Source organism: Protopterus annectens, chromosome 3.part1, assembly GCF_019279795.1.
Source record: "Protopterus annectens isolate FY-2018-M chromosome 3.part1, PAN1.0, whole genome shotgun sequence".
In the NCBI taxonomy this organism is placed as follows: Eukaryota; Metazoa; Chordata; order Ceratodontiformes; family Protopteridae; genus Protopterus; species Protopterus annectens.
This window is the reverse complement of record NC_056732.1, coordinates 1832885036-1832908686: the sequence shown is the minus strand read 5'-3', so window position 1 is coordinate 1832908686 and position 23651 is coordinate 1832885036. Positions and strand designations below refer to the sequence as shown.

At 43.7% G+C, this 23651-nt stretch overlaps 1 protein-coding gene across 1 annotated transcript in view; it reads right to left on the bottom strand.

The window, feature by feature from the left end:
- Positions 1 to 23651, bottom strand: part of LOC122798723 (zinc finger protein OZF-like) — a 187074-nt gene that overhangs the window by 132980 nt on the left and 30443 nt on the right. The window contains exon 2 of the mRNA XM_044067820.1: positions 19413 to 19539. Coding sequence (XP_043923755.1) covers positions 19413 to 19539 — 127 coding nt within the window. The remainder of the gene's footprint in view (positions 1 to 19412; positions 19540 to 23651) is intronic.

Genomic DNA, 23651 nt, shown 5'->3' with positions numbered 1-23651 from the left:
TCCTAGCTCCTCCCCTCACCCGTAATGCCCTGCTCTCCCTACATGACCTCAGATCGAGTTTGCCCTGTATCAAATACCCTAATCAAAGGGTAACACATTCTATGCAGGAAACTGACAAGGCCAGGGGGATAGGAGGGCGGGATGGTTGCAGACAAATGAATACACCTACTCAGATGGAACGTTATGGTAAGTACATAACTTCTAAATCTGAAGTAGGAGATTCATTTGTCAGCAACCTGTGGGACAGAGTCTCCAGCTACCTGAATCTTGGGCGGCCGTCATGGAAGGATATTCCGGAGCACCGCAGAGCCAAACGATGCTCTACCTCTAGACGTGATATCCAGCTTGTAATGAGAAATAAAAGTATGAGATGAAGCCCAAGTGGCCGCTGAACAAATATCATCCAGAGGAATCCTAGCCTTAAAGGCTGCTGAGGTAGAAACAGACTGGGTTGAATGAGCATGGACTCCGTCCGGTGCGGGCCTCCCAGAAGCTTGGTAAGCTAATAGAATACACTGGGAAATCCAGCGTGACAAGGAGACTTTGGAAATTGGTTCACCCAGATTGAATTTGGCAAAGGAAATGAACAATTGGTCGGATTGCCTGTGACCAGCTGTCCTGTTAAGATAAAAACGAAGCTGCCTGTGAACATCCAATGAATGCAGCTTGTACTCACCTTTGTTCTGATAATTAGGAAAGAAAACGGGGAGGTTGATGGACTGATTAATGTTTGCTTCCGAAGCTACCTTAGGAAGAAACGAGGGATTGATCCTGAGGTACACACGGTCCGGATGGAAGATCAAGTAAGGTAGCTTCATGGACAGGGCCTGAAGTTCCGAAACTCTTTTGGCTGAAGTAATGGCTACTAAAAATGCAGTCTTAAGAGATAAGAATTTTAGATCTACTGTGGCCGCAGGCTCGAAGGGGGGGAGCGGTCAAGGCCTGAAGAACCAAGGAAAGATCCCATGGTGGAACCGCCTGCTTGACAGGGGGTCTAAGCAGAAAGGTGCCTTTTAGGAAGATTTTACATAACTTGGCAGACATAAGAGGCCCAGAGTCATGACCAACATGATAATGAGAAATGGCCGCTAGCTGAACTTTGACCGTGGAACTACTGGCGCCATCATTAAAAAGAGTGGTAAGGAAGTCTAGAACCACGGGAAGAGGTACCGTGAAGGGATCTAGACCTTGCCGCTCCGCCCAAATGGAGAATCGCTTCCATTTACTGCGGTAAGTTTTTCTGGTAGAGGTTTATGCGCCGCTACCAGAATGGCCTTTACGGAGCGAAATACCGGGAGACCTGATTAGGAGTGGAACTGGAGCAGCCAAGCAGTCAGCTTCAGGTTGTCCAGGTTCGGAGATGGTAGGTTCGATGGGTGTGCTATCAGATCCGGAATGGGATCTAGAATCCAAGGTGGATTCACTGAGTGAGACCTTAGGTAAGGGAACCAGATCTGCCAAGGCCAGAATGGGGCTATGAGGATCATTCTGCACCCCAACCGAGAGGCTTTCTGAAGAACCTGGAGCATCAGAGGCAGAGGGGGGTATGTGTAAAGAAGACCGGGAGGCCAAGCATGTACCAGAGCGTCTCTCGGGGAATCCCCTGGAGGAGGGATTAGAACGAAAAAACTGTCGCACTTGGTGTTTAAGGGAGAAGCAAAGAGGTCGCAACAAGGAGTTCCCCACCATGCGAAGATACGTTTCGCTACTTGAGCATTGAGAGACCACTCATACGGGGAGAGAATGGTGAGACTGAGCTTGTCCCACAAGGATGTTGGACCGACCCGGAATATGCGTTGCGATGAGAAAGCGGTTGGTGAAGATCGCCCATTCCCACACTCTCATGGCTTTCCGACATAAAGGGTAAGACTTGGTTCCCCCTGTTTGTTGATGTGCCAGACCACCGACATGTTGTCTGACTGAATCGCAATTGTTCCCAGGGGAAGAAAGGCTTGAAGTGCTTGCAACACTAAGAGCACGGCCCTCATCTCCAGAACATTGATATGCAGGGAGGTCTCCGAGTCGTTCCACGTGCCTTGGACCGTCCGTCCCGCAAAATGCCCCCCCCCACCCGAGGCGAGATGCGTCCGTGGTCACTGTGGCAAGAGGGGGAGATGCACAAAAGGGACGGCCTCCTTGGAGATCCTCTGAATGCAGCCACCAGAAGAGAGACCGCTTGCAAGCCTTGCTGATTGCAATGGGGTGATGCAGAGGGAGAGAAAGATAAGACCACTGTACTTGAAGCATCCACTGAAGTACCCACATGTTCAAGCGGGCGAGCGCGAGAAGAGAAAAGAAATTGCTGCCGCCATGGACCCTAATGCCCCCAGGACCAATTCCGCCAGAACTGAGCTGGAGTGGAGGATGGCCCGCACCTGGAGTCGTAGATTCCGAATTCTGTCGGTTGTGAGGAAGGCTCTTAACTTCCTCGTGTCTAACCTGGCACCTATGAATTCTATCAACTGAGTAGGGGCCAGGTTGGACTTTCCTACGTTTATCGTGATACCTAGCCAGGGAGCTAGCTGAAGAAAGGAGTCTCTTGCCAAGGATAGTAGATGCCTTGTTGGGGTGGTGAGAAGCCAGTCGTCCAGGTACGGAAAGACCTGCACCCCCTGAAGCCTCAGGTGGGCTGCAACCACTGCTAATACTTTGGTGAATACCCTGGGGGGCTGTGGTGAGACCAAAGGGAAGGACCCTGAACTGGTAGTGACTGGCTCCCAGCCGGAAGCGAAGAAACCTCCTGGACCGTCTGTCCATTAGTATGTGGTAGTATGCATCCTTGAGGTCTATAGAGCACATCCAGTGATTCTCTTTCAGAAGGGGGAGGATAGATTGTAAAGTGACCATCCGAAACTTCTCCTTGGGAACTGCCAGGTTTAATAGGGACAGATCTAAAATGGGTCTTAGGTCCCCCGTCTTTTTTGGCACTAAAACGAACCTGGAGTAGAACCCTGATCCGTTCTGGTCTGGGGGGACGGGCTGGATGGCTCTTTTCTTCAGCAGATAGCCAATTTCTGCTGAAGCGGCCTCCCTCTGATCGGGTGGAACATCAGGGAGGGATTTTGGTTTTGGGACGTGAAGAAAAGGGATTTTGTATCCTCTGGATATAATACGGAGGACCCAGCGGTCTGTTGTTATGGACTCCCATGCCGCTAGGTGCTCCGAAAAACGTCCCCCGACTGCCTCCAGAGTGGAGCAGTCGGGCAACCCCTCAGGGTTGCTGCGCGGGTCACTCAGAGAAAGGTTCTCTGGACCCGAAATTCCTGGGAGCCCCTCTGCCCCTGGGGTGGCGTCCGCCCTGTCCTCCTCTGCCATGGAAAGACTGGTTGTCCGGAGCGGGTTGGGATTGCTGTGACTTCCGGAACCACATCTTCTTCTGGCACTTTTGATTCCTAGAGTAGGACCTCTGGGGCACAGAGAAGCGGACTCCGATGGCAGACAGCATCTTCCCATCGTTCTCGCTCTGAACCAAGGTGTCGCGAACCGTCTTGCCAAAAAGGGCAGAACCATCAAAGGGGGCGTTCTCGAAAGACGCCTTGAAGGGCTCCGTGAAATCGCAATGGCGGAGCCAGGCCTGGCGTATCGTGACTAGGCCTACTCCTGCAACTCTAGCGGCTCCCTCAGTAGCATGGGAAAGCAACCGCATAGAGGTATTTGTCACGGATCGAAGAGTGGCCATACGGGAGGAGTGCAAAAGTTTGTCCTCCTCCGACATGGACTCTGGGGGGGATGCAGCGTATTCTTTGATAAGATCACGCTGCATCCTAATAACATGTGCCAGATAGTTGAGCGCCCTCACTGAGAAGTTCGCTGAACTAAACATTCACTTTCCCAAGCGGTCCATCATCCGAGACTCCTTGCTCGAAGGATGGACTGAGGGACTCTCCTAGGAGAGTTCCCTCTTGGTGGCTGCTGCCGTCAACATGGCATCTACCGGAGGTCCCTTACTCCAGTGGGCACGGTCAGCAGGGGGGCTGAGAATCCTGTCTGGCCTTTTGGGGATTGGCTCCATGGTGTCCGGTTCCTTCCACGCCCTGGTGGTAATAAGGTCCACCAGGGGGTCGGCAGGAGAGGACACCCAAGAGGTAGACGGGCCCGCTTCGAATGCCTCCAAGAACACGGACTCGTCCGAAGAAGACTTTGGGACAGACCACCCACCTCTTATACGAAGCATTTCCATGATGTCTCCAAAGGAGACATCCTTGGGGGGTGATCTTGGGGAGCCTTCCCCTTCCTCCAAGTCCGTGTCTTCAGTGAAAGACTTGGGGGAGTCTATGTGCCTCCTTTTACACGTGTGCTTGCGAGGTGCCTCCTCGGGGGGGCTGTCCGAGGAGCCCTCGCAAGCAGTGTCTAGTTCCACAGGAACTGCTTGGGGCATTGAAACGGGCTGTCCCAGAGGCCGGGTGACGGAAGCCTGACCCAGAGCAGATGGAGTGCGGGACGGAGCCGAAACAAGTGCCGGGGGTCCGGAAGCCCTCAACAGAGCCCTCGCCACTACATCAAAAGCCGGGGAGCCGCCACCAAAGGATCCGACAGTCGGCTCCCCTCGGATCCGAGTGGATCGGAGCCGCGCCCTCGGATCCGAGGGACCAGTGCGCTCCGACACAGAAGGCGCCGAAGGCACACTGAGTCCCTTGGATCCGAAACTCGGGCCAAGGCTCCGAGAGGTCGGATCCGACACACTCGAGGGCAGGGTCAGATCTGAAGTAGCCAGTACTATCGGAGCTGACCCACCCCCGGCTCCAAAGCTGCCGGCTCGGGCGGCTCCAACCCGGTAGTGGGTCGGAGAAGGAGCTATGGGCTTGAAAAAGGGTCGAGCTCCCCAGGGGAGGCAGGAGCACTCCCATCTGCATCTGGGCCTGGATGAACCTTTGCATCATCCGGTCCAGATCGGCGTCGGAAAGACTATAGGTCGACCTCGAAGAGGCTACTGAGGTAGGCCTTGAGTACCGCCTTGATAGCCTCGAAGGAGGTTGGGTCTCCTCCTCCTCAGGTCCCGGTGAAAAGGTTGGGGACCGGAGCCGAGGAGGAGGAGAACCAGTAGCTAGAGAGGCTGGAGGAGAAGCCCGCTTAGCCGGCGGGGCCGAGACGGAGGTCTTGGCCCGCCGCTTGTGGTGCTTCTCTCTCCCGTCCTTCTTCCTAGCTTCCCTGTCCTCCGAACCCGTAGAGGGAGTTTGAATCCCGGGAGGAGGAGCGGGAGCAGGTAGGGCAGGTACCGCAGGAGCGATAACTACCAACGGGGCGGAGGCCAAAGCCGAGTCCGGGGGTAAAAGTCCCGCCAAGACCAGCTTCGACCTCCGCTCCTTCAATGCCCTGGGGTTGAACCCTGCACAGATTGAACATCCAGAAGTGAGGTGTTCAACCCCAAGGCATCGAACGCACCGAGTGTGGCCATCCACAGGGGACAGCTTATGGCCACACTCGGAGCATTTCGAAAATATCGCCTTTGGGGCCTCAGACTTTTTTTTTTTTTTTTTTTAAACAAAAAGAAAACTAACAAGATAACAAGTTAACAACCCAGTCACACTAAAGGCCCCAAAGAAACCACGTGCACACAAACTACGCTACCAGCGAGGGGAGGGAATTACAAAAAATAAGTAATTTAACCAAAATTTAGTTTAAAGGGGTGAGAAACCTAAAACTTTCACACAAAAAACTATTTATTTGACAAAAAATACCCTTAGTAAAATACTAAAATATCACTTAGCTGAAGGAGCTCAAAGATCAAGCTGTCACCATGAACGCGGCAAACTAGATCTGAGGTCATGTAGGGAGAGCAGGGCATTATGGGTGAGGGGAGGAGCTAGGAGCTCGGATCCATAGCTGGATAAACCATGCCGGTTCGGATCCGATATCGGATCCATACCCACAGGCTGCTGACAAATGAATCTCCTACTTCAGATCTTATATTTCACTCAGATAAATGCCCAGCCCTAACAAACATCCTTCCCCCATATATCCCAAATAGATCTCTGAGATCTGAACACCAAAACTTAATTTCTGTCCACAAACCCAAATGACCTGCTGGCCAGCTTCTCTCTTTCTCACTAGGCAAGCAATGGAATTCTCTCCCTCCTTCACTTAGGACTATACCAAACTCAGAAACCTTCAAAACCCATCTTTTCTCATACCTGTCATCCAAATGGAAACGTTCCTGCTTTCACCCTACCTAAAGTCAAGGGAATTCCCCAAGTGGTTCTTCTTACTCCTTGTTCCCAACCTCCCTCTAACTCATATTTCTAATCTCCTGGAACAGACTCAAGCTCTCAGTAACGGATTAAAGCTACTCTTACTTGATTCCAAATTTGTATATAATGTAAATAGCAAATTACTTCTATTGACTGCACGTCACGTATATACTTTACTTATTTTGAATAACTGCATGTAAACTGTCTCCCATCTACTAGTATAATAACGCAAGAACCTTAGATCTTTTATTACAAAGACAGTTGATCATGCTTGCTCTGAATGCAAACACCTGTAAACTGTGTTCCCTAATATCTGTTAACTGCATTGTATGCTGTACTTTTTATGCATTTACATTTCCTTACTGTATGGATATTGTATTGTATATGTATTATACCTTTAAAATTATGTAACCCTTACTGTATTGCTTATGGAGCTTTTCTCCCCAGGCCTCCACTGAAAACGGGCACTTTCAGGCCCAGTGGACTTCCCCGGTAATCAAACTGAAAATAAATAAATAAACAAATAAATAATATTTTTTCTTTATTTTGAACTTGTCAGATAGTGACAATCATTTACTGTAGGTAACTATTAACAATTGCTGCCGTCTTTGTAATGTCAATATTTGGCTACAGTTTGATATGGATAGTGAAGGACAGTATTTTCTGGTTTGTTATGTGACCTATACTTCATTTGCTTATAAACCCATAAGAAAACCTGTAACATTAAATATTTAAAGAAATATAAAGAAAGCTACTAAGTATGAGGTCACCCTCTCCTATTACTTTTACAGGAGCAGTAAAATCTTTAGAAATTTCAACTCAGACAAAACAATAACATTCAATGAATTAAAATAAATTATTTTTATTAACCAGGTTCTTGTTTTTGCTGTGATATTCTCTTAACAGTTAAGAATATAAAATATTCAAAGAGTAATTTTGAATTTGCAGAGGTTTCTGGATTATCTTTTAATGAAAATAAAACTACAGTTTTAATTCTTAATAGGAGAGGAAACACTATTATTCCATTAACATCCAATATTAATCAGGATAATAAACAAAAATATATCTTGGAATTACTTAGGTTCTAATATAGAAGAAATAAATGAAAATTATAGTACTTGTAATAAAATAAGAAAACAGAATAATATACTGTTCACATGTGAGGATAAATTATTATAAAAATGGTTTCAGCATTATACTTGTCTTTTATAAGTATATATCAATACAAAATAATTAATAGAATCCTATTAAACCTTTATGGTATCCTGAAAAACCTAAGAGTGGCACATGCTCACCAAACAAGAATCTGGGAGACTGGAGATATTAAGTTTCCTGATATTGAAATTTATGCACATGGCTGCAGGTTGTAAAACTATTATTCAACAGACAGGCATCAATTCAAATGCAAACTAGAAGAAACTATAATTAGTGTTAAAGAAGTTCAAGAAATTTAAATCAAAAACACAAAGAATAAGGCTTGGACATTAATAAGCAATTATATTCAACATACATTGTTTAGTCCTTCCAATTCTAAATATATAAATATTCTTAAACATTTTAAAGGTATATTTCATAAATATTCTATTACAAAGAATTGTTTTTAATATAGCCAATCTGTTTTTATATTGATTCAGTAGGAAGCCTTTATAATGATAATTTTCAAAGGTATGGAAATAATACACCTCTAGATTGGTATAACTGCTTTTAGTGTCTAAAACTGAAATTGGTTGATGCTTTAATGAATTTCAAATCAGTGTCAGTGAAGATTATTTCGATATATTAAAGATTAATATGTTTATATAGGAGAAAAATCAATTCCTTAATTACTTCTGATCAACTGGAAATTCCTCATTTTATTGACTATTTTCACAAAGTACTTTATGATCCCAATCTTAGAAAAGAAATATTATCAGTTTTATACTCAATACCATTAAATTCCAATACCAAATTAAATTCAAAATACTGGAATTTTGTATTTCAGAGTACTGAAAATAATTTTTCAGATTCAGACATAAAGCTGATGTTACTAAAAAGTACAGTTTTGTACCTACCATAAATGTAGATGTTCGAGGATCTCCATTGCTGCAGTCCTTACATATGGGTAGTCCGCTGTCCACAATCGGCCCGAATACCAAAGGGCTAGAACCGGCGTCGGTCATCGGCGCCCGAGACTGACGTCAGTACAAATGCGCATGACCGACGCCATATCCTCAGTCTTTCTTGCCTCAGACGTCAGAATGCAAAAAACACCACCCAAAACCCAACCTAAAAAAGAAAAGGGGGAAGGAGGGAGGGAAAATTGGACTGCAGCAATGGAGATCCTCGAACATCTACATTTATGGTAGGTACAAAACTGTACTATGTTCTTCGTCTCCCATTGCTGCAGTCCTTACATATGGGTAGAATCCCAGAGCAACGGAAAAAAGGGAGGCTGGGTAACTAAATAGCATTAGGAGCTGCTAACATGCCCTGTAAGATTGCAGTGGCAAACCCAGCCCTAGACCTAGAATAAAGAGGTAAATGATAATGCTTTGTAAAGGTATGTACAGAACTCCAAGTAGCTGCCTCTAGAATATCTTTAGTAGCTACCCCTCTCAGAAAAGCAGTAGAGGTGGCCGTAGCCCTAGTAGAATGAGGCCTGATCCCAACTGGAACATCCTTTCCATGATGAGAGTAACAAAAAATAATACAATGGCCAATCCACTTGGAAATAGTTTGTTTCGAGACAGCTTTCCTCTGTGAAGTCAAAGCAAAAGAAACAAATAACTGTTGAGATCTTCTGAACTCTTTGGTTCTGCTCAAATAATACCTTAACTGCCTATGTACATCCAAAGAATGCAAAACTTTTTCCCCTTTATTTTGGGGGTTAGCATAAAAAGTAGGCAAATGTATAGATTGGTTCAATGCCACATTAGAAATCACTTTAGGCATAAAAGTAGGATTAGTACGTAAGGAAACTCTGTCCTTGTGAAAAATCAGAAAAGGTTCCACTGCCATGAGGGCCTGTAATTCAGATACCCTTCTAGCAGAAGTAACAGCCAACAAAAAAGCAGTCTTCCAAGACAACAACTTCAATGCAGCTGTAGCTGCAGGTTCAAAAGGAGGCAGAGTCAGCTTTTCCAAAACAAAATTAAGATCCCAGGCAGGAGTAGGAGCTCTTCGTGGGGGTCTTATATTCTTAGCCCCTCTAAGAAACTGTTTAACCAATGGATGTGAAAACAAAGGAGGGTCACAATCATAGTGAGCAGAAATAGCTGCAGCATGCACTTTTACAGAAGAGAAGGACAAACCCTTGTCCAATAAAACAGTCAAATATTGTAATGTACAACTCAAATTAGGCAATTTGACATCAAAGCCTTTAGCTGAACCCCAAAGAAAAAATCTCTTCCATTTAGCAGCATAAACCTTTCGAGTACTAGGTCGCCTGGCTTCCAAAATAACATCCAAAACTTGTTGAGGGACCTGAAGGCCCTCCTTCTTTAAAATAGAATGCGCCAGGCTGTCAGGTGTAGGGATTGTATCCTGACATTGAGAAAATGATTGTTTTCCTGAGTCAATAAGTGAGGAATCTGTGGTAATGGCCAAGGTGTTCCATGAATTAAGCTCCTCAACAGAGGGTACCAATGCTGACGAGGCCAATCCGGTGCTATAAGGATCATGCAAGGTTTGTCCCTCCTGACTTTCAACAGTACCTTTGGAAGAAGAGGCAGAGGAGGAAAAGCATACACGTAAAGGTTGCTCCAACTGAAGGATAGTGCATCTATTTTCCAGGCTTTTGGATGAAACAGCCTTGTGCAAAACAGAGGTAGTTGGAAATTCAGAGGAGAAGCGAACAGATCTACGTCTGGAGTTCCCCAAGCCATGGTCAACTGAAGAAATACCTGAGGGTCCAACTTCCATTCGTGAGGATCCACCATCTGTCTGCTCAGAACATCTGCTAAAGAATTTTGTGCTCCTGGCAGAAACTGTGCTCGAAGAGTGATGTGCAGATTTAAAGCAGTTTCCCATAACAGCATTGCTTGTCTGCAAAGAGGGTAAGAATGAGTTCCCCCCTGCTTGTTGATGTACCACATGACAGTTGTGTTGTCTGTTCGAATCAACACTAGTCCTGGTAGAAGTAGGTCCTTGAATGCTTTCAATGCAAACTGAACTGCCAGCATCTCTTTCATGTTGATATGCAAGTGAAGTAGCTCTGGGGGCCAAAGGTCTTGAATCCATTTTCCTTTGAAATGAGCTCCCCAGGCTGACTCCGAGGCGTCTGTCGTTAATATCTGACTTGCCTCTGGTTGGGTCACAGAGAGTCCCTTGTTTAGGTGACATTCCTGAGCCCACCACACAAATTCGTTTTGAATGCAAGGTAGAATTCGAATGACAGTGTCCAAATCGTGGCTGTGTTGAGTCCAAACGCTTTTGAGATACCATTGTAGCTTCCTCATATGCAGTTTGGCATTGGGAAGTACTAGAATGCAAGATGCCATGAACCCCAAGGCTTGAAGGACTGTCCTTGCAGTCAGCCTGGACATTACTGATAGCTGTTGGAAGTATAAGTGAAGATTTCTTTGTTTGTCCGGGGTAAGAAATGCCATCTGAGTAGCTGTATTCAGTCTTACACCCAGAAAACACATCTCTTGTGAGGGTACTAGATTGGACTTTATTTCGTTCACAGAATACCCTAGGCATCTTAAAACTGTCATTACATACTGCAGATGTTGAAGAAGTTCGTGCTTGCCTTGAGCCAGAATCAAACAGTCGTCCAGATAAGGATAAATTTGAATTCCTTTTAGTCTGAGAAAAGCTATTACTGGAGCCAGGACTTTTGTGAATACCCTGGGCGCAGTAGATAAGCCAAAGGGCAATGCAGAGAACTGATAATGCAAATTCCCATTCCGAAATCTCAGGAATTTCCTGCAACTGGGCCTGATAGGAATGTGAAGATAGGCCTCTTTGTGATCCAAAGTCACCATCCAGTGATCTCTGCCCAGCATAGGTAACAGTTGTTGCAGTGTTAACATCTTGAATTTTGGAATTTCCAGAAAGGTGTTTAGAATGGATAAATCCAGAATTGGTCTCCAAGTATTTCCTTTCTTTGGCACTAAGAAAAGACGGGAATAAAACCCTGTGCCTCTGTCCGCAGAAGGAACTTCCTGTATTGCTCCCAACTGAAGCAGAGAAGAAATTTGTATCTGTGCTTCCAGTCTTTGCTGATGAGGCACATCCGGCATACCTTTGAAAGGAGGGAATGTGTGAAAATAAAATTTGTAACCTCGATCTATTATGTCCAATACCCATTTGTCTTGGGTAACCAAATGCCAATTCCTTTTGAAAAGTCCCAGTCTTCCTCCTAGAGGAGCTGCCAGCAAAGCAGAGTCCGGCAGCTGAAGACACAGGTCATTGGGTCTGCTTCCGAAAGGACTGACCCCTGCCCTCCCCAGCAGAAGGGGTAGAAGAACTCAAAGTCCTAGAAGTAACAGGGCCCTGAGAGGAAGCCCTACCTCTACCTCGCCTCGACCTGCCCCTAGAATGAAAATCTGAAGAGGGAAAAGACCATCCCTTAGCAGGCCAATTCCTACTGAACTTAGGGGGCTGAACCTGTAAAAAGTCCTTAACTGTCTGCATAGACTTAGCTTTTCCCTCCATTTTTTTCAAAACTGATTCTACTGGAGGGCCAAAAAGAACATCAGATTGCAAAGGAGCATCCATAATTCGAGCCTTAACATGCTCTGACAAGGTCTGATCTTTAAGCCAGGCATGCCTGCGAACAACAGAACTAGTAGCAGCCACCCTGGAAGAAGCTTGTAAAGCATCAAAACCACACTGCAAAGAATGCTTACCAACCTGGTCTGAAGCATGCACTAAATCCTGAAGCTCCTTACAGTCAATACCTTCAGCTAAAGCATCTACTTTACATTTCAATTGTCCCAGCAAATAATTTTGATACCTGAGCATATGAAACTGACAATTTAAAGCTCTCATAGCCAAAGTAGAAGAGGTATACAGTTTTTTACCCCACCTATCCAAGGCCCTAGCATCCTTGTCCAGAGGAACTGGATTCTTAACCACAGAAGCCCTAACACCTTTGGGGCCTTGAGAAATAGTTTCTGGATCAGCCCTAGGACTCTTGTATAAGTACTTGTGAGCTTCCGGAACCCTGTAGTATCTATCTGGTTTAACTGGGGCAGGAGGCAGAGAATCTGGGTTAAGGGCAGCCTCAGAAAATACATCTTGAACAACATCCAGCACAGGGGGAATAGCCAAGGGCCTATGCTGAGGCAAAAACAAGAACTCTCTCAGCCTTTTACGAGAATCAGAGTAATCCTGGCCTTCCCATTTGAAATGCTCCCTCATGGAATGCAAAGTCTCAGAGAAAGAAAAATCTTCTGGAGGGGACGCAGAGGGAGTAGTGTCCTCAGCCTCCGAATCAGAATAGGGAGGGAAATCCTGAAGTTCTTCCACAGAGGAATCTGATTCATTGGAAGACTGAACCAAACCCTCCAACTCTGTCTCTACCCTGGGCCTCTTCTCAGGGGGGGGCATAGAACCCCTAATTAAAGTAATCAAATCTTCAGCCATCTTTAACATGTGCTTCCTAGGAGCTGGACCCTGGGGACTAGCACCAGCAGGGGCAGACTTAGACTTAGAATGGCTTTTAGAAGGAGGAGGCCTAACTACCCTAAGAGGGGAGGGAACCACCGACACCTGAGAAGCACCCTCAGCCTGGCCTAACACAGGAGAAGCCACTTCCTGTAGTAACAAAGGCTCCCCTAGAGACTCAGGTAAATTTTCAGAAGGAGCCGCTGAAGTAGTCGGTGGTTCTACAGAACCGGCGTCCGGAGCGGACGACTCATCCTGTTTGGACCGCAAAGACCTCTCTTTGCGTTTCTTAGAAGAACCAGGCGTCGGAGAATCCGACGGCATGTTGTAATTACAACGTTTACCAAACACTAGCCTAGCACAGTCCAACCGACGTTTAATAGTACGCTTGTTAAAAGTAGCACAAAAGCGACACCCAACAACGTCGTGCTCAGGCCCTAAACAAGGAATACAGAGTGAATGGTAATCCCTATGAGGAATCTGTTTCCCACAAGAAATACAGTTATTAACTTTTCTGACATCCGTCAATACTGAGGCAAGAAAAAGACAAAAGTGTCCCCAACGGGGTACTTAGCCCAACTTGGTCTCCGGTCTGAAACTCGAAAACCGACAATTCCAGAACGCCGAACGGCACTTGCAAAACGCTGCTTCTGCTTAGGACCACGCGGCAAGAAAGACTGAGGATATGGCGTCGGTCATGCGCATTTGTACTGGCACGTACTGACGTCAGTCTCGGGCGCCGATGACCGACGCCGGTTCTAGCCCTTTGGTATTCGGGCCAATTGTGGACAGCGGACTACCCATATGTAAGGACTGCAGCAATGGGAGACGAAGAATATCCACACAGTATCCATTTTGGAAAATTTATTCTTGGAAAACACTGCATAGGACACTTTTATACCACAGAGACTAGCAAAGATATATAAAAATAAATCCTGATGGAGATGTAATTTAAAATTGTAAAGCAGACTAGTCTTATGTGATGTTTGAATGTTCCTCCTTATGGGATTATTGGAATTATATACAAGTATTTAGTCAAGCTTTATGGTCTGACAATATTTCTAAAGATGTAGTACATTATAATGTTCATATTTGCCTGAGTATTGGCAAAGCTCAATATACTCTGTTGCTAAACCTACATTTTCAGAATTTATTATTTTTATTGAAAGAAATTTGTGTGAAGGAATGTTTCAAAGTTGACAATTTTTAAACTTAAGTTTTAGCCTTCTGTTTTGAATTTGATTTAGAAATATAAAGAAGGAATCATCATTTTTCCTCCATAACCTTTTATAAGATAAATGTGTTTGAATAAAAATGTAATATTAATAAGAAATAGTAAGACTTTCTTCAAATATTTTATTATATTCAAATTATTTCTCATATTAACCTAAGTGAATATTACATTAGCATTTTAATGATTATGTGATTTTTATTCATTGTATTTGTAAACAAAAGCTAACAACAAAAAACAGAATTGGGATGGCCTGTCAAAGGAGCTACGACCAGCTCTCCAGACAGTGGGATAATAATGTACTGCTGTCAGTAATGTACTATTTTAATACACTATAGCACACATTTATTTTATAGGTTCATAGGTTCATACTAGGCTATCTGCCCTAGGGCATTTATAAGCCTAGCCAGAGTGTGTTTGGCTTTCACCACCCATTTTAAATTAATTTTGCTATGCCCTTTTTTGATGTTAGTATACTGTGCCTCTGTCTAACAGTGACACAGAAGTGATACCCGGGGTAAACCTACGATCTCCCATCCACTCATCAAGATTCCTCTTGAAGAGAGTCAATGAGGAACTCTGCCTAACCTGGACTGGGATTTTATTCCAGAGTGAAGGGAGCCTCTGGGTTATGAATCTTTCCCTCCAGCATGTCCTATTTATTTCAGTGCTGAGGTTCAAGTCTCTTGAGCGCATAGCTCGATGGGATTTGGATTTTCTGAGGTGCAGCATGTCCATTAATTCCGGGATGGACATGGCTTTATAGTCAAGCACAGATCGCCTCTGAGCAGGCGGTATGCCACTGAGTAGAGCTGGAGTTTCTTTAACCGGGCAGCATATGGCATCTGTTTGAGCCCTTTGATCCTCTTGGTGAGGTACTTTTGGGGTCTTTCCAGTTGCTGCAGGTGTCTGGTAAGGTACATCCCAAAAGGGGCATTGTACTCAATTATGGGCCTGATGAGGGATGAGTAAAGAGGCACGATGACCTCCCCTGATCTAGATGTGAATCCCTTCATGATTAGGTGGCCTATATAAAATGTTTTTCTAACCACTGGTTGTCAAATGAGAGATTGCTATCAACTTGGGTCCCTAATTACTTCTTCTGTACTTAATGGATTACCAACTATGTGGTAATTTGTGGGCACTTTGTTTTTGCCAAAGGGGATGACTATACACTTTTTGGCGTTTAGCTTGAGGCCATGGCCCTGGCACCAGTTGTCTGTTTCTATGAGGCCCTTTTGGAGGATGCTTGTGTCAGCTGGAGAGTCGATTATGGCGCCCAGTTTGCAGTCATCTGCGAACCTGGTCAGCCACAGTCCTTCCATGTTGGCCTGCACCTCTGAGAAATATATACCGAACAAGAGGGGTATCAGGACTGAGCCTTGTGGGACGCCACTTGTAACTGGTTTGGAGTCTGACATGGCTCCAGCAATTCTAACCATGTGGGTTCTGTCCTTGAGCCAGTTTGCAACCCATCTAGTGACATAGGGGTTTATATTTAAGCTGGTGAGCTTATCTATAATGCCCGAGTGGTGTATTGCATCGAAGGCTTTTGCGAGGTCCAGGAAGGCTGTGTGGACCACCTTCCCCTCGTCAATGGCCTTGGTGACTGTTTCAAAGAAATCAACAAGGTTTAAGAAGGTAGGATCTGGCTTTAACAAAGCCGAACTGGGCAGGATCCAGTGTCTGTAGGTCCCCAATATCTTTATTTATGAGGTCCATGATGATCCTTTTCCATAGCTTTGCAGACCAAGCTAGTCAGGCTTATGGGGCGATAGTTTCCAGGATCTGTTGAGGCACCACCTTTGTGGAGAGGGACAACTGTTGCTGTACGCCACTCTTTGGGTACATATCCTGTAGTAAGGCTGAGATTGAACAGTAGTTTTATGTTTGGGTTTAGCTCTTCTTGGAGTTCATGTAGGACGCAGCCCGGGACACCGTCTGGTCCCACTGATGCTGTGTTTTTTGCTTTGGAGAGGGCAGCTCTTACCTGAGCATCTGAGATGCCAGGGGGGCAGCACTTTGCTGAGATAGATATTTGCCCTTTTGGTGGGGAAGGGGGGGGGGGTTTGCACTGAACCTGTCAGCTAGGATGTTGGCAATGTCTGTGGGTTTGGTGTATTTTTTGTCATTTTGGACTAAATCTGAGCATATCTGGGAATTCCCACCCAAGTTCCTAACATAACCAAAGAAAGCCTTGTGATTATCCTTAGTGTCCTGTGCAATTTTCCTCTTGAAGCTGGCCTTAGACGATTTCATGAGTGCCCGTAGTTTCTTGCTAATACTGATCAGACATGCCTTCCCCTCTTGGGATTCTGCTGTATCATGTAGTAGCTTCCTCCTTCTATTGTATAGTTTGTTTATGGCTGGGGTCCACCAGACAGGACGTCTGCCTTTGGAGGATTGGGTCTTGGTTTTATTTGGGATTGCATGATTTATGCATTCTTGAAGGTGTTCATAGAATGCGTTTATAAAGGATTCTGCGGTCTGGGCCGTATTTTCCACAGGCCTGGGGGTGTTGAAGGATTCCACCTCAGTTTTGAGGAGTGTGAAATTTGCTTTAGAGAAGTTTTTCACTGTGGTTTTCAGGGCAGGAGATGGAGTCGGGATGTGAATATCCAGTGAGACTAGTCCATGGTCTGATCTCACCAGTGAGGGATACACTTCTGGTCTGGAGCATAGAGTCCCCATGTTGGTGATGATCAGGTCCAGTATGTTTTCCCCTCTTGTGGGAGTGGTAACAAGTTGTTCCATAGCATTTGAGTCTATAAATTCTAGGAACCTTTGGGCTAGGGTGTTGGAGCTAGAGTAATGCTCCCAGTCTATGTTTGGATATTTGAAGTCGCCCAATATAATGGTGTTTGGAGAGTCCTTCATATTTTCCAATGTTCTCAGGAAGGCCGAGTGGGGTTCCTGGGTTTGGGAGGGTGGTCTGTAGCAGGCTATAAACTGGAAGGCAGTTTTACCCACTGTTAGTTGCACATGGATAGTCTCTGATGCTTCGTGCTGTGCCACCAACCTGAAGGTGTGGGTATCTCTGACGAATATTGATACTCCCCCTCCTTTTGTGGTTCGGTCCAAGTTTTGGGGCCGAAAAGCACGGTATGAGGTATAACCCGGCAGTGCCGGGGTGCTCCCTGGAGCCCCGAACCAGGTCTCTGCCACTGCACAGATATCGATGTTCTCCATGCTAAGGAGAGTTTCGAGTGCGTGCATCCCAAGGTTTAGACTTCCGGCGTTGAAAAGCATTACTCTTAGTTTCTTATCCCTTGTGATACCTATGGAGGTGGGCCTGTCTTTTGAGCCTTGCCCAAAAAAGGCACCATGGGGGTAGCAAGAGCCCCTGCCAATATCCGAAAGCCCAGGGGTGACAGGTGCAAGCCGTCCCCAGCGAAGCATCATGGCCCGTCGAGCACGTCATCCCAGGCCGACAGGTACTGGACCCCCCCCGAATGACACCAATACTTAAGCCAACTGTTGAAATTGATCATCTTGTCTTCATATTGTGGCATCACTCTTAGTGAGGGCAAGACACCACTCAAGGTCAGGGTCATACCAGCCGGGGCTACATGCTCAGAGAGCTCCTCTATGTCTCTTTTCATGTAGTCCAGGGAGGTATGTCTCAGGTCACTCACACCAGCATGGACAATGACTGAGTCATATTTGTACTTGCCTTTTTTTTTAGGTTTGTTTTTAGTTTTTTTTGTCTTTTTTTTTAGGTTCATAGGTTCGTACTAAGCTAACTGCCCTTGCGAGCCATTTTAAGCCTAGCCAATTATCCCTTGTGAGACTCAAACCCTGCACATTGTGTTTGTAAGGCAAACACTTTAACCATTAGGCCACCCTCCCAACCTTTGTTTTTTTTTCTGCATCATGAGCAGAGTTCACTGTCATGTTATAATTAGTGGTGATCTGAGTTCACTGTCATGTTATAATTAGTGGTGATCTGAGTTCACTGTCATGTTAGAATTAGTGGTGAGCAGAGTTCACTGTACATACTACTGGATCCTTTGTAGCCATAGGCCTGCCTCTCTAGCCTCACTGAGGTCACCCAGGGAAAATTGATATGGAAACCTCACTGGTGGCCTCAAGTAGCTACATCTTAATAGGAGAAAAGGCTCCTTGACTGACAGTGGTATGGGGGGGGGGGTCTTCCCGAGTTGCATGATAGGAAGTTCAACAACTGGTGAAGACCACAGTGGACTGGTGGCTAGAAGTTTTCAATGGCATCCTAGGGTGCTTCCTTGTGTGACTGACAGAGTCACACAGCTGGCTAACCTCATCCATCAGGCCACTAGAGATACAACCCACCCATGATGTTAGCCTCAGAAGTGACTAACTTCTGCAGAGTTCCCTTCTGGGCTGCTTTGGCAGACCCTCCTTACCTATCCATAATTGTTGTTTTTCATCCCTTTGTTTAACTTCACATTCTCTATACATAGTCGAATCCTCTTCATCACCAGATGTTCACCCTTTTTTAATCTGTGTCTCTCCATTGCTGTACCCCAATATGTTACTACTGTCACTGTCAGTTTTTGTATACACTATATGTTTGTCTCTCTCTCCTATCTTCCCCTCCATACCACCTACACAATCCTCTTGTTTATTTCCCTCTCTACCCATCTCCTTGAACATATACCCACAAAAACAAGTACTCACTTCTTCCCCACATCAATCTTCCATTCTTGTCTGCCATTGGGTGTGTTCCTAAGCTTTTTTCCCACCTCTGCTTGTCCTATCATCATATTCTTCCCCAAAATGACTGACTTGCTTTAACTGCCTTGTATGGGCTGCCTCCAGTGGCCGTTTTATAACTTTGGGGTACTTCAGTGTATGTGTGAACGTGCATACTACGGCCTGTGTCACCTGCCTGATTCTTTACAATGTTGTTCCAGCAGTACAATTATGTTCACTATTGTGGGTGCAGATATTCACTATGCAATACTGACTGCTGTGTGAAAACTCTGTCAGCACCCATGCATGCTTATTCCTGTTGGGCTTTGTCACTGCGTTTACCACACTATGTATTACTGTACTGTAGTGTTACCTTTAAAAAGACATTAGGGAATTTAGAAAAAAAGTATCCATAAACTACATTTACTTATCTCGATTTAGAGAAGATTATTCTCGCTACCTTAGTGGCCTCTTTTCAGGAGAGCCCCAATATAACATGTATACTGACTAAGTGAAATTTGGCCTGGGCACTGAGGAAATTCACCTGCTCTTTTCAATAAGAGCCATGAGATCTTGCACATCCACCTGAGCTGGCACCAGTTTTAATTTTCAGAAGGGAGCAAACATTAGCAAAGTCTCCAAACAAGTTCTTAATTTCTCTCCACATAACACCATACAGACAACTGCATGCCTCAAATAAGAATGACAACTCTGAGATTACTCCATACCTATGGAAATCATGTTCTCAAAGTTCTGTACCATCACTTCCTTGTGTAGCTCTTTCTCCTGTTTATTCAACATTGCCCATTCTTCATCTGAAAACATGACAGCAACATCCTCAAAGGTTTCTGGTACCTGTGAGAAAGAATTGTTTGCTTATTTCTGGTTGTCTTGTACATACAAATGTATTAAGAATAAACAATATAACACGTACAACATGTGTACTGGACAATAACTTTATAAAATTGATGAACCTTCCATTTTTCCTATCCAAAGATACATTTGTGAAAATTCAACAGTTCAAAAAGTAGGTTACCAACTCTGTTGAACCAGGCTGACCAGTTATGTTTATTCAATCTCAAACATCTAATAAAAGTTATGTTGCAGTAAGTATTCATTTATACAGAAAAAAAATTATGCAACCAGTAATTCCCCACAGAGTGGACATTACAGCAAAATAACAGACTCCTCTGGAGTGTTGTGAAGCGATGCTGCAGGTGGAGGGCTTCACTGTCCCTGGAAGCTTCACTACTGCGATTAAATAAACGCATAAATAATAAACAGAATTATAGGCAATTGTTACAAACCACATCTAATGCAAAGAATTAGATCTGAATACATCAGAGCCCGTTGGGAGAGAGTTGACACCCACATACATGTGCTTATAACTGCTACTGCAGTCACTTGTTAGACCAGTTTATTTTTTTTTCCAATTTGCTAATCACAGCTTTCTAAAACAATCAGTTAGCAAGAGGAAATGAAAAGGTACGTATTTGTAAGTGCTGCTGCAGTTACTTACATTACTTTATTTATCCCTCCAGTTGTAACCATAACTTTCTAAGGGGCTTGGTCGGTGACAGGAAAGGAAAAGACAGACCATTCCACCTGCTGCGACTTGCTGCCATTTCTTTACTAGACAAGTAGGATGGTCTAGTGATCATTTTCAGGCATAACCCATGAGCAAGGCCAGTAAAGGCAACAATTTACACTAGCAAAAGTAAGATGCTAAATTAAATTAATTTGCATACTTCATTCTTTCATACAATATGTTAAGAACACCATCTACAGCAATAACTGAATAGAAAGCATTTGATGTATATAAATGGTATGACACAGAAGGCAAACTGTTACACACAATTAGTATATACAGGAATACAAGGTGGAATGGCTAGTACTTTCCAAAGGTGACAAAAGCAATATCAAATTTTATGTTTTATTTTATTTTACATTTGTTTACCGGGAAAGTCCAACTGGACACAGGTCCGTTTTCAGCGGAGGCCCGGGGAGAAAAGCTCCAGACATTGATACAGTTAAAGGAGATACAACAGTCACACATAGTGAAACGTAGTACAATACATGTTAAAAATACACTAAAAATACATTCCAATGGGGATAGAAGCTCCTAACATTAATCAATTATCAAATGAGACAGAAATAGTACCAAATAAGAAAAACAGCACCATACATGTTCAATATATATAAGAGTACGGATAAAAGTGGTTGACAGTGTCTAAATCTCCGGTGGCAAGCTAATACCCATGTATAATTATTGTGCAAGTGGGATTTGGGGAGCAACCTTTTGGTGTTTGCAGAATCCTACGGCCTAGCCTGGGGAGTAGCATGAACAACGCCAATTATTATTGTAGTGGGTTTTGAGAAGTTTACAGGTTTATAGGTTTATATATAAACCTATAATGAACAATGCCAATTATTGTTGTAGTGAGTTTTGAGAAGTTTATAGGTTTATATATAAACCTATAAACCTATAATGAACAATGCCAATTATTATTGTAGTGGGTTTTGAGAAGTTTACAGGTTTATAGGTTTATATATAAACCTATAATGAACAATGCCAATTATTGTTGTAGTGGGTTTTGAGAAGTTTATAGGTTTAAATATAAACCTATAATGAACAATACCAATTATTGTTGTAGTGGGTTTTGAGAAGTTTATAGGTTTATATATAAACCTATAATGAACAATGCCAATTATTATTGTAGTGGGTTTTGAGAAGTTTACAAGTTTATAGGTTTATATATATATAAACCTATAATGAACAATGCCAATTATTATTGTAGTGGGTTTTGAGAAGTTTAAAGGTTTATATATAAACCTATAAACCTACAATGAACAATGCCAATTATTGTTGTAGTGGGTTTTGAGAAGTTTACAGGTTTATATATAAACCTATTAATCTATAAACCTATAATGAACAACGCCAATTATTATTGTAGTGGGTTTTGAGAAGTTTACAGGTGTATATATAAACCTACAAACCTCTAATGAACAACGCCAATTATTGTTGTAGTGGGTTTTGAGAAGTTTACAGGTTTATATATAAACCTATAATGAACAACGCCAATTATTATTGTAGTGGGTTTTGAGAAGTTTACAGGTTTATAGGTTTATATATAAACCTATAATGAACAATGCCAATTATTGTTGTAGTGGGTTTTGAGAAGTTTATAGGTTTATATATAAACCTATAATGAACAATGCCAATTATTGTTGTAGTGGGTTTTGAGAAGTTTATAGGTTTATATATAAACCTATAATGAACAATGCCAATTATTATTGTAGTGGGTTTTGAGAAGTTTACAAGTTTATAGGTTTATATATATATATAAACCTATAATGAACAATGCCAATTATTATTGTAGTGGGTTTTGAGAAGTTTACAGGTTTATATATAAACCTATAAACCTACAATGAACAATGCCAATTATTGTTGTAGTGGGTTTTGAGAAGTTTACAGGTTTATAGGTTTATATATAAACCTATTAATCTATAAACCTATAATGAACAACGCCAATTATTATTGTAGTGGGTTTTGAAAAGTTTACAGGTTTATATATAAACCTACAAACCTCTAATGAACAACGCCAATTATTGTTGTAGTGGGTTTTGAGAAGTTTATAGGTTTATATATAAACCTATAAATGACCAACGCCAATTATTATTGTAGTGGGTTTTGAGAAGTTTACAGGTTTATAGGTTTATATATAAACCTATAATGAACAATGCCAATTATTATTGTAGTGGGTTTTGAGAAGTTTATATATAAACCTATAATGAACAATGCCAATTATTGCTGTAGTGGGTTTAGAGAAGTTTACAGGTTTATATATAAACTTATAATGAACAATGCCAATTATTATTGTAGTGGGTTTTGAGAAGGTTTTTTAAATTGTGAGGTAGAGGTGGTGGAGGTTAAGTGACAAGGAAGTCAGATCCTGCCTTTTGAACCTGGTTGACTTCTTCGAAACAGTCACCAAAGTCACAGATGAAGGGAAGGTAGTCCACACAGCTTATCTGGACCTTGCAAAGGCATTTGACACAATACCCCACTCGGGCATCATAGATAAGCTATCCAGCTTAAATATAAACCCCTATGTCACAAGATGGGTCGCAAACTGGCTCAAAAACAGAACCCACAGAGTGAGAGTTGCTGGAGCCATGTCAGACTCGAAACCGGTCACAAGTGGCGTCCCACAGGGTTCTGTCCTGGGACCACTCTTGTTCGGTATATACTTTTCCGAGGTACAGGCAAACGTGGGAGGACTATGGCTCACCAAGTTCGCAGACTGCAAACTGGGGGCCATAATCGACTCTCCAGCTGACACAAACATCCTTCAAAAAGGTCTCACAGAGACAGATAACTGGTGCCAGCACCATGGTTTAAAGCTAAATGCCAAAAAATGTATAGTCATACCCTTTGGCAAAAACAATATGCCCACAAATTAACACATAGGCGGAAACACATTAACTACAGAGAAAGTTATTAGGGACCTGGGGACCCAAGCTGATAGCAATCTCTCCTTTGAAAACCACATTGCCATAGTGGTTAGAAAGACCTTCTACATAGCCCACCTCATCACGAAGGGTTTCACATCTAGATCAAGAGAGGTAATCGTGCCCCTTTATTCATCCCTCATCAGGCCCATCATAGAATACAATGCCCCTTTTGGGATGTACCTTACCCGACACCTGCAGCAATTAGAAAGACCCCAAAAGTATCTCACCAAGAGGACCAAGGGCCTCAAACAGATGCCTTATGCTGCTCGGTTTAAAAAACTCCAGCTCTACTCAGTTGCATACCGCCTACTTCGAGGCAATCTATGCCTGACAAACAAAACTATGTCAAATCCAGAATTAATGGACATGCTCCACCTCAGTAAATCTACAGCCACATGCTTGAGGGACTTGAACCTCAGCACAGAAATAAATAGAACTTGCTGGAGGGACAG